This window comes from Epinephelus lanceolatus, chromosome 17, assembly GCF_041903045.1.
Source record: "Epinephelus lanceolatus isolate andai-2023 chromosome 17, ASM4190304v1, whole genome shotgun sequence".
Taxonomy (NCBI): Eukaryota; Metazoa; Chordata; class Actinopteri; order Perciformes; family Serranidae; genus Epinephelus; species Epinephelus lanceolatus.
Genome location: NC_135750.1, coordinates 4,710,308 through 4,722,326, shown reverse-complemented (window position 1 = coordinate 4,722,326; position 12,019 = coordinate 4,710,308). Strand labels below are relative to the sequence as shown.

General features: G+C 42.7%; 1 protein-coding gene across 1 annotated transcript in view; it reads right to left on the bottom strand.

The window, feature by feature from the left end:
* cdh5 (cadherin 5) overlaps positions 1-12,019 on the bottom strand; it is a 49,200-nt gene that overhangs the window by 24,106 nt on the left and 13,075 nt on the right. Inside the window, exons 2-7 of the mRNA XM_033611230.2 lie at positions 8,131-8,370; positions 7,532-7,811; positions 5,591-5,713; positions 5,242-5,409; positions 4,321-4,502; positions 291-404 (exon numbers count right to left, since the gene is read on the bottom strand). Coding sequence (XP_033467121.2) covers positions 291-404; positions 4,321-4,502; positions 5,242-5,409; positions 5,591-5,713; positions 7,532-7,811; positions 8,131-8,370 — 1,107 coding nt within the window. The remainder of the gene's footprint in view (positions 1-290; positions 405-4,320; positions 4,503-5,241; positions 5,410-5,590; positions 5,714-7,531; positions 7,812-8,130; positions 8,371-12,019) is intronic.

The following is a 12,019-nucleotide window of genomic DNA, read 5'->3' as shown; positions in this document are numbered from 1 at the left end:
CCCTGAACAGCCAAAGTAAGAGCAATCTTACCAACACATAAAACCACGTGCAGCTCTGTTCTGTATAGTCTGCTATTTAAGATGCAAATTTGGAGTAGACTTTACCAAAAAATAACATATTTTCCTTTCCACTGATGCAGACAGAGCCGTATGTTTCTGCCTTGGTAATCAGCTGAATTAATTTTGATTCAGTTCCTTCCTGTTTTTACAAAATATTAATCCAAAGTAGGGTTTAATGACAATCCTGGGGGACGTTTCGGAGACCACAGATAGTCCTGTCTGACACTCACCTGAGCTGAGGTGACGGCGCTGTTCACGTTGTCGGCAGGAAAGCGCAGGTTTCTCAGGTTTTCTTTCACTTGGATGGTGAAACTGTAGCTGGGGGTCGTCTCGTAGTCCAGAGCCTGGGGAGCCCAGAGAGAGTCCACAACAAGTCAAGATTAGATCGAGATGTAATGTAGTATTGGGCACACACAACCTATTATGAGCTCTTCCAGTCCTTGCACTGGCTTTGTCTATATGTGCACACAACTTTGTCCCTTTGGGCACAAATGTGTTAAAATTACATGCTGGTAACATGAAAACAACGCCAGTGCTATTACCAAGGGCTGCAGTTTTGCTGCAAAAAGGTCACAGTTTGGTGAGGTTTTGGGAAGGAAAAATGCTTATGTGCGTTGTTGAAGGAAATAAAATGGCAATTTGCAGTGTTATACCAACATAGTGCTTTTATTTTGAAAGAGACTGTATGCAAACTGTACATTTCCTGTGAAAACGGAAGTGTATTTTGAAAACAGACAATGCATGTAACAGGCTGAAATTGACACGACGTCCCAGAATGTCAACAACAAACGCATCCAGGGTACCTTGCACGTCTATGTCGACGTGGAAAGTCCATGACCAAACGCTGATATGTGACGAGGTCAGAGTGAGAGCATGTTGCCATGACAAGTGTGTAAGAAAAACATTTATTTTTAAAAATATGAAACTGCTTCATTCAGTGTTTTATCAGTTTGAATCAGCTGGTCCGTTTGATCTGAACCTCTGTGGATAAAAATCTACTAAACATCTGGATCTTAAAGGGATAGTGCACCCAAAAATGAAAATTCAGCCATTATCTACTCACCCATTTGCTGAGGGAGGCTCAGATGAAGTTTTAGAGTCCTCACATCCCTTGCGGAGATCCCAAAACATAATTTGAACTCTGTTTTTAGCCTCATTGTAGCTCTAACTGCCTCTCTGTGTGCTTAAGTGTGCGACATTTTTACAAACAACTTTTTATGTCAGGGCTTCAGGACACTTGGATCACTACAGATGAGCAGTATGGAGATATTTTGTGGTTTCAATTATGTGTTTTTGACGTTTGAATCTGGGGCGCCGTCACCCTCCAATTTTTATTTTTGGGTGCACTATCCTTTTAAGTTATATATTTAGAGGTGCTGGGCTGATGGTCCGGCTCTGACATGTCGAACATGTCACAGCTCAAGTTTCTCAGCTTTTGTTTTATTCCTGTTTTACTTTGAAACTCACATCTCCTCTCATTTCAGATCACTTCACTTCCTGCCCCTGTGTGTTTTCCCTCCCTTTGGATGACTTCACCTGTGTCTGCATGTCTGACCCGCCCTGATTAGCCTCACCTGTGTCTCGTTATCCTTCCCCTCACCAGAGTATTTAGTGTGTGTCTTGTTTTCTCTCAGTGCCAGTTTGTCTTAGAGGCCGTTTACACGTACACGGTGATTTTGATAAACGGAGACATCTTCCTTCGTTTGTGCCCTTCGTTTACATGCAAACGGAGATTTCTCCTCTGAAAATGAGTCTTTCTAAAAACTCCGGCCAGAGTGGAGATTTTGGAAAACTCCGGTTGCGCGTTTGCATGTAAACTGAGATAAACGGAGATAAACGGAGTTATAGGCAGCCGACGTCACAGTATGCGCCAGAACTTGCGCCTGTGTCAAAAGTGCGACCTATGTTGCTATGGTGACAATGGATACATGGAAGGCTTGAGCTTCTCGTTACACTGCCACCTACAGGTTTGGCATGCTCTTGTGTGTATATATACACGGGTAAGTGTAAACGAAGATCTTTTTGAAAACGGAGACAGTGAAATGTCCGTTTATGAAAATAGCGTGTAAACGGCCTCTCAGATCCTTGTGTGTCTAGCGCTCCAGCCTTTTGTTTCCCTGTGTCCTTTTCTTGTTTTTTTGGATTTAGCCTGTTGATTGACTCTGCCTCATCCTGAACTTACATTTTGACCAGCAAAGACCTGAACTGTCTCCAGTTTGAGTCCACTCTCACCTGGTTCACCAGTTACAGAACAGTGTGGGAGAAACACTGATTTGTAATGTCATTTCAACACATTTTGTGCTCACCACCACATAATGCATTGTAAAAATTGTGTGTCAATACCTACAAGGCTCTATTCTTTGTTTTGCATTTCATGTTTATGTTGTCTAATGTAGCTAGAAATCTTAAATGTCTCCTACTAGGATTCTTGAATCTAAAAAGATTCAATTAGATTAAGACACTCTAGATATAAGCAGGGCTGAAGACTTTACAACGTTGGACAATTTTTTATGATTTATGAAAGCTGAAAGGCAGTTAAGTACTCTTGATGAAGGTCCAAAGATGTTAGTATATTCAATAAATTGTGAAGCAGGGCAAGAGCAGTGTGTGGGATCTTCTTCTTATTGCCAAAATGTAGTTAACTCACTCAGTGTCACTTTCCCTCATTACTATTTTTGATACTTAACTTCAGTGCCCAAGTACATCCTCACCCATCAACAAAGTTAAAATGTTCCATACTTGGATTCATCCTAAGGTGCGTCCACGTATATTGCTCTTATTTTTAGACTGGCGACACATTAAAGTGCATTTGCACTTTATTTTTCATGCGCTTAAATGCATCTCCTATCGTCATCCTCAGTGCATTCACACCTGCGTCTGTTCACCAAGGACATCTCTCTATGCCAGGTGTAAAAAGGCTCTAAACATCACAACTCAACTGAAACAACCTGGTTCAGCTCATATACTCTCTGGATTTAGGAAACATGGTGGAGTGCCATATTTCCCCTTCATGTTAAACATGTTACCATGCATGAAAACACCTCCTTCCTTTCACTTTTACAACATCTGCACAAACTGAGACTTGCACAGTGTCACGAATGCACTTTCATGTCAACAAATATATGGCAGCAAGCACTGCTTACTGTCACATTTCTGCTTATCATTTCTCTCCCTGTATAAGAAACAGCCTACAGTTGAGTTAAATGTTGTTCTGGCGGACTGTTTTATCTGTGGATGGGACACCACAGGTAGGCAGGGATATTCTGTTAACTGGATTATTCACGGTAACAGGGATACTCAGTCGCAGGGTATCAAAGGCATGTGTAAACAGCTTAACAAGAATAAGACCTTAGCCGCAGTGTGGCCGATAGCTGGCTTATTCTGTAAACACAGCCGGTGAGAACGATGAGAGGGGCTGCAGAGCTGAGGGACGAGCCGAGCAGAGAGAAGATTGTGGTGCGATTCGATTCCAGGCCAGCGTGGGTACAAGCTATGACAGAGCTCAGTTCATTAAAATACATTTTCAGCCCTCTGATGTCCCAAATACTTTATCTGAAGAGCACAATCCAGTGAAGTATACGTGCGAGCAGAAATAGCTCTCCTAACCAGAAGGAGGCCAAGATGTTTGGGTTTAAATTCTCTGTTACGCATCATTCTCCTGCAAAAAACTCCCATTTTTTTTAATATTGCTTTTTTGATATATATATATATAATTGGTGGCCATGTGGTGGCACAATGTGTAGGGAGTCATAACCAAAAACCACTAATGTCAATACATCAGTCATGGAGTCATGGAAGCACTGTGACCTTGATCCTTGATGCTCAGCTCTCAGATGTTTATAATGTTCTGATGCCTGCATGTCTCACACCACTTTGAGTCCTAAAATGTAAAATAAGCATCACACCAAAGCTTGATATGAAGTGACCTTTGAAAATAAGCTACCTACATGTATATGTTGTTTTTTTTTTGTTTTTTTGGGGGGGGGGGGATTTTCTACTCCAGTGGGTACTAGAGATTAGATTAGCAACCCAGTCACTACAAAAAGATTTGGGGGTAATTCCATGATATAAATGTTCTCTATAGATTTATATATGCCACTCTGTTTTCTCTGATGTGAAATACTTAAGAGGAAAAATGAAGAGGCACTTGAGATGGAAAACATGGCAGCAACTTCACTAAAAGTCTAAAATCCAAATGAATGAGAAAATGTTTAGCCTTGAGACATTGTCTGTTAGTTCGTTATCACGTGAGCCTCCTACCTGCTTGAGCATGAGGTTGCCATCCTTGTTGGGGCTGAGTTCAGTGTTAAACACTTTGCTGTTTTCACTTGGAATGACGAAGATGGGCTCTTTGTTCTGGATCTGATCCCTGTCCTCCAACTCCAGAGTGCCAATCTTCTCATTCAACTTGTGGTCCTCACGAACGTGCAGTTCATACGTCTCTGCAGACAGAAAACAGACATCGCTGTGAATATAAAGCCGTCCTCTGGCTGTGCCATTGTTTTCCTAAAGGGAGAGCGGTAGTGGTGCCAAACTGGGTGGAAGTGTTACCCTTGGCATGGGGCGCCGCTCAAAATTGAAACGGTGCAATGTGCTCAAAGTTCAAACTATATCAACCTTGATGTCATTTGCCGCTGACCTTTTAAAGCTAATGAGATAACAGCTGCATATGAGGTAGCCGGAAGGGAGTAGCGACAGAAAGCAGGGGAGGTAGAGAGTGATGGAAGAAAACCTCACTCTCTTTCCTGAAGTCTACAACACAAGATTAAAGGCATCCTACAATCTGGCCAGTAAAAGTAATGCATGGCAAAATATCAGTTTGTGAATAAGCCTGTAGTTTACAAACTTAACCAAATCCAATGCGAAAGTTAGCTTAGACACAAGTGACAGAGGCTATTCTTCTAAGCCTCTGGTCTAAGAGACAATCGCCAGGGCTTCCTCTTGAAATAAACTCAAATGAATCGTTCACAGAACCATCTTCTTCTTTGAGGTTTAACCAACACAAAATGGTCTACAACTGCTGTTGCTGAGATGATGTATGACATTACCTCTGCGTTTTGCTGAGCTAATTTCTTTATCATGTGAAGGCAGCTAAAGACAGTTAAAGTAAATATGTACAGACTCAACTCTGATCGTAAAAACAAGTACAAAGAGAACCATTCCCTCTAAAATAGTCCTTACTTCGGGTGAAAGAAGCTATGTTGTCGTTGATGTCGGTGATGGTGATGGTGACGGAGGTGGTGGATGTGCTGCCAGAGGCCATTCCTCTCATGTCCTGAGCTTTAACCACCACTATGTACTGACCCTTGGTTTCCCGGTCCAGAGTGTTTGTCTTGCAGCTGATCACACCTGCAGAGAGACGGTGAGAGACACGGACACAAAGAGAGGGTGTCTGAGGTCAGCTCTGAGTCATGTTGAAGTAAAAATAGCTTGTGCATCGACACATCAACTTTCATTAACTTGTTAAGGAAGAAAAAGACAATGTTGCTGCAGGTAAACATCATGTGGGACGTCGGTGCAGCGAGCCTACCTGAGATGCTGTCGATTTCAAAGGCAGAAAGGTCTCCGCCTGGGGTCAAAGAGTACCTGAGCTCTCCATTAGCAGTGGTGGGGTCATCAGCATCAGTCGCCCTCACCTCAACTACTTTAGTTCCTAGATGAAAAAGCAGTCAAGACATCATGCTACAGCGTACTGTATTTTGTAAATGTTCTTGTATTGAACATTAGGGCTATTTAACTGATTAATACAATGTGATTATGTGCTAAGATTGTGTTATTTAAGTCAGCAATGTGCCTTTTTCCACTGAGGGGTGTGCTAATGCTTGTGACAGGTGTTGACACTATGTTTTGTTTTTCCCAGACTTTTCACAGTCCAGTCTATTTTTGATCTAAATTACCACTGGTTGGTAAATGTCATACATACTTGCTGCAACAGAAACTTTGTTCTGCAAGAATTTGGTTAGGGTATGGAGTCATTGTATGTTTCTGCAAACTACGGAAACATTACATTTGTTCATTATGATGTAGCAGATGTGTTGACACTTTATGTGTCAACAGTGCTGTAGTTAATGTGGTGTTAGGTTTAGGCACAAAACCCACTTCATTATCTTTAGGGAAAGAGATCATGATTTTGGCTTAAAAGACCGGGTTGGGGGGTACAAACCCCGCTGGGAATACAGCAAAGGGTTGCTACAAAATTGCCACGTTTGCTGCCTAAAAAGCTGCTGGAAACACAGCAGTGACTCACCAAATCACAAACAGTTTTGCAGCTTCGCAGGCATCTTGCCTAGGTGTCTCTCCGACCACCTTGGCTGAGAAAGGGTGGCTTTTTGTGATGCTATACCAGTTGCAAAAACAGCAATGGTTCGCTAAAAAACACCCCGTTTGATGCCTAAAACACTGCTGGAAAAATAATGATGGGCCAATATAAAACACCAATGTTTGAGGGCTAAAAAGCCTCAGGAATAACAGTGACCGGTTTTAGGATTGGTTTTCATTAAACTCCACCATTTGGTGCCTAAAAAGCAACTGGAAAATGCAATAGGTTGCTACAAAACACCATCATCTAAAAATCCATTGGAATAATAATAATTTTGGGTCTAAAAAGCTACAGGAAACACAGAAACTGGTTGCCACAAAACATCACCATTTGGCACCTAAAAATCTGCTGTAAAAAGTGATAGGTTGCTACAAAACACCAGTATTTAGTGCCTAAAACACAGCTGGAAAAACTTCAACATTTTGGAGCTAAAAATCCACTGGAATAACAATGACTGGTCACTACAAAACACCAACGTTTTGGGTCTAAAAAGCTGCAGGAAACACAGCAACCAGTTGCTGCAAAACATCACCATTGGTGCCTAAAAATCTGCTGGAAAAAGCAATAGGTTGCTACAAAACACAAATATTTTGGGGCTAAAAAGCTGCAACAAACCCAGTGACCAGATGCTACAAAACCCCATCATCTGGTGCCTAAAAATCCACTGGAATAACAATGACTGGTCACTACAAGACACCAATGTTTTGGCTCTAAAAAGCTGCAGGAAACACAGAAACCAGTTGCCACAAAACATCACCATTTGGCATCTAAAAATCTGCTGTAAAGAGTGATAGGTTGCTACAAAACACCAATATTTAGTGCCTAAAACACAGCTGGGAAAAAAGTGACTGGTCACTACAAAACACCAATATTTAGTGCCTAAAACACTGCTGGAAAAACTGCAACAGCTCACAACAAAACACCCACACTTTGGGGTTAAAAAGCAGCTGAGAAAACAGCAATAACTTGCTATAACACAACTGGTTTTGTTTTTTTGTGAGTCTTAAACAGTGGTCCGCAGTGGTTGCAGCTTGACAGGCATCACCAACCAAATTTGGCCCTTATCTCTTTATTCCATCACACATTGAAAAACAAAACTGTGAGCAACTTCTCAACCTGCTGATGATTGTTTTTGATCGTAACCAGACTCACCTATCATGGATCTCTCCATTATGGATCCATTATATGGTCTGGGGAAAACTGGAGTGTTGTCATTGATATCCGTCACCTGGACGACAAAGTCTCCAGAGTCCTCTATCAGCTGGTTGTTCCCATCATACATCCTGGCGGTCAAATGGTACGCATTCTTCTCCTCTCTGTCCAGAGATCTGGTAACAAACAGGTCTCCTTTGCGATCTACGGTGAAGATGGTGTTTGCTCCTTCACCCTCTATTCTGAAGCTCTTCACCTCCACTTTCTGGCTTGACTTCAGCTGTCAGAGATAAAAAAAAAAAAAAAAAATGTTTTTCAGCAGTTTCCCAGCTGGAGTGAAGACGCAAATCAACAACCTTCCAGCAAGTTTTCCACAAATAAACAGAGCATTCCAGCAAAATCGCTCAGATATTCATCAAAGGGCTGGTTACCAACAAGTTAATGCCCCAGATTCTTGGCATGCTGCAGCATTAAAACTGAATGGAAGTGACAAAAATACACATTTGCCATGGCAAGTAGATTACTGAACATTTAAAGACTAAACCACAGAAGCTGGGCCTGGGAAATAGACCTTCTTGTTCTAACTGTGAGCTTCCTACCTGTCCGATCTTGTAGGCGATAGGTGCAGGTTTCTCCTCTTCCACATACAGAGAATTCCAGATCCACTCTCTCTTCTGCCTGAACAGGACGGGATGGTTCTCCTTCTTCACAATCTCGACAGGGCCTCGCTGCTGTGCTGCCATCGCAGGGAGGCCCAAATCTTCAGTAGCAGCAAGAGAGAAGGACAAGGCCATAATGGCCGTAAGCCCCGTACTCCACAGCTGGAGCCAAGCCATCATCTAGGACAGAAAGGGATAGGGACAAGAGGAGGGAGGGATGAGGGGAAAAGAGGGGGTTGAGACGGGGAAAAGAGTGAATAAGGGTGATGTGAGGATGCAGCGACGAATATGGAGGGAGAGGAAATATGCGAGGAGAGAGGGAGCAGAAAAGAAGAGAGAGGAGATCAAATTAAAACCACTTATCAGCTGTGGACAGACCCCTTCACTGTGCCAGGGTGAGACGCAGAGTGAAGGCCAAGGACTCGCTGTCCCCTTACAGTTCGCCGCTGAGCTCGAGGTCTAGCTATCATTTAGGACCAGCGCTCTTAAACCTTTTCAGCCTGGGACCCAAATGAAACATTTAGCCTCTCATCATGGGACCTGGACTGAGGCATATCACTAATGTGGTCGTATGGGGATCTATTAAACATAGGCCTGTGACCCATTTTAGGTCCTGACCCACTGGTAGAGTATGAGAGAGACAGAAACAGAACAGACGGACAGAGACGGCGAGAGGAGCTGACATTAAAACCACTTAGGATGTCTGTCTTTATCAGCCATTAGAAAGGCCATTTTCCATAAAGGGACTGTTTGACATTTGGAATTTTTGATCGGTATTTCTTTGGTGGAAAAAAAAGGAGTTTGGGTATATTGCAGTGAGGGCTTTGTTGCTGATACAAGTTCTTGATTCAAATCTAGGATTAGCACCAGTGCATGAAAAACTGTTTCCACCTGTGGTGTCTCAAATGCCATCACTCAGCAAAAATGTTGTTTTTTTTGTTTTTTTTAAATCTGGCTCGATTTTAATCATGACGTAATGCAACGTCATCTGGCAACAGACTGCACTGCATTGGCCAAAATGAAAAATCAATCCCACTTCCCTGGATTTTACTTCATAACGTGAACACTTTTGTTTACCTTGAGATCACTGAAGTGGAGGATAAAACTATTCGTGGTAATTCAGTTGTAAAATCCTTATAATCTCAAATGCTGTGCCGTGTTTTAGCATCAGATAACCTTCAAACCTCATGAATTTATTACTTGAGTTTGAAGTTAACTTTGTCTTCTCCCCTTCACCTATTGCAAAAAGTCTGCATGAACACAGATCCTGTTTTTTTTTTTTTTTGGTCTATTTTTTGTGTGAACGGCGTGCAGAGACATAAAGAGACAGGACGAAGAGTCTACAGCCACTTTAGCGGCTCTCTGAGGCATAGAGAAATCCAAACTGCTACAGAGATAAACCAAAAGGGGATCACCTCAGAGATCATGACATCAACATTTAATGGAAATCCATCCAACAGTCGTAGATACAAAAAACTCCACAAATATCAACCTGCTGGTGGTGGAGCCTTAGAGCCAGGGGGGTCATCAAAGTCATGAGGGTTCATCCTCTGGAGGTCATGAACATCTGTACAGAGTTTCATAGTAATCCACACAATGGTTTTTGAGGTATTCCAGTCTGGAGCAAAGAGGCAAACCCTCCGACCAACAGACAACAGATATTTACCCAACTATTTTTTTTTTCCTTTGCACTATCTCACTTAAAGGTCCAGTGTTTACGAGGAGGATTTAGTGGTGTCTAGCAGCGAGGATTGCAAAGTGCAACCGCCTGAGACTTTTGGTCAGAATTCCATCAGTGCTCATTGGAGGTTTTCACAGGGAGCCAAATTACCCACAGAGGTCTCTTCCTCCTTAAAACAAATGAACCTGGTGATTTAGGCTGATAAAAACTTTAAATAAAGCAGTTTCACATTTGAATCAGTGTTTCTCTGATGCTGCTCGTCTAACTATGGCGAGAAACATGAATAACGTGAATGTGAAAACATGAATGTCCCTATCTAGAGCCAGCGTTTGGTTTGTCCATGATGGGCCTCTGTAGAAACATGGCACTGCAACATGGTGATCTCAGTAGACGAGGACTTGCTGAGGTATAAACGGTTCACTCTAAGGTAACAAAAACACAATGATTCCTATTTTGAGGTGACTATATGCTAAAGAAAACATCCATACATCCATACATTTTCATCCGCTTATTCGGGGCTGGGTAGCAGCGGCAGCAGGCTGTGCAAAGTACTCCAGACGTCCCTGTGCTCAGCAACGCTTTCCAGCTCCTCCTGGGGGACCCCGAGGTGCTCCCAGGCCAGATGAGATATATAATCCCTACAGCATGTTCCGGGTCAACCCCGGGGCCTCCTACCAGATAGACATGTCAGGAAAATGTCTAGAGGAGGCGCTCAGGAGGAATCTGATTGGATGCCCAAACAAACTAAACTGGCCCCCTTTTGACATGAAGGAGCAGCAGCTTTACTCCGAGCTCCTTCTCTAAGGGCTCATTTATGCTCAATGTTAGATACAAAGATGGACGGAGCCATCTGTCCATTTGTCTGAATTTGTGCATGTTTTCTTAAAGTTTGCAGATACAGACAAAATGGAGCAGTTCCACCAGAGATCGTGGAGGCAGAGCAGAGCAGTTCAAGTGAGATACGACAAATTTAAATAACGTCAGAACAGAACGAATTTGTAATATGCTAAAAAGAATTCTCTGCTCACATGTTGGGGTGTATGTAGTGGCTGCAAAGACCACCGCCGTCTACAACCCTGCCTCTGTTTAAAAGATTATTCTCACCTCATTTGTTGCCGTGAAACTTTTGACTCTGCTCTCTAGCGCCATGTATTGGCTGCATCTCTGCCATCATAAAGGACACATGAGGGCAGCGACGTTTACAATATTTGAAACGGATATATTTATTTTTGTACATCAAGGGAGAATAAATGAGCCTTAAGGAAACTCATTAAGGCCGCTTGTATCTACAATCTCATTCTTTCAGTCACTACTCAGAGCTCATGACCAGGGGTGAGGGTTGGGATGTAGATGGACCAGTGAATCAAAAGCTTTGCCTACTGGCTCAGCTTCCTTCCTCTTCCCAAGCCACCTATCCATCTCACGCTCCATTTTACCCTCACAAGTAAACTAAACAAAATTGAATATAATGTGTATATAAAGAAAACATACTTAACATGTTATATTCCAAAACATATCCCCATAAATCCTACACACTGGACCCCAACAACAACACGCCAAACATATGTTTTAAACCAGCTTGAGTCCGCCTCATATCAAAGCTGAAATTTGGTGGAATCACCTTTGAAATTTAAACCGAACTGGCAGCTCATCTGATTTATGGCTTTTGACTGAAGTCGGAAGACGTTTCACCATCTTGCATCACTTGTTCCTGCCTGCGAGCCATTTTAGCACTATTTAACCAAAATGAAAATGTATACGGCACACAAACACCAGCAGTCTAAACTTTAGATTTTCCTCCCAGTCTTTTCCCGACTATCTCACCCTCTGTGTCTCCCCCATGGTCCCTGCCTCCCCCCACTGGGCTCTATCTAATAAAGCAGAAATGCCAGGGAAATAATCTTCAAAACATTTTAGTCTATATGTGCTCTGCGCTCCAGTAGATATCTCTGCGCAGCCCTGTGCCATCCCAGTAGACAGATTAGTGCATCTTATTGTCTTGCAGCCATTAGCAGCAGGGAGGGAGAAAGAGAGATTATGATGAGGGGATTATACCGGCACAAAGTCCTCTCCCTCTAATGGCCTAATCTCGTATTCTGCTGACCTCCCCTGACCTCTTCACACGGCTCCCCACAAATCAGCTCAAAC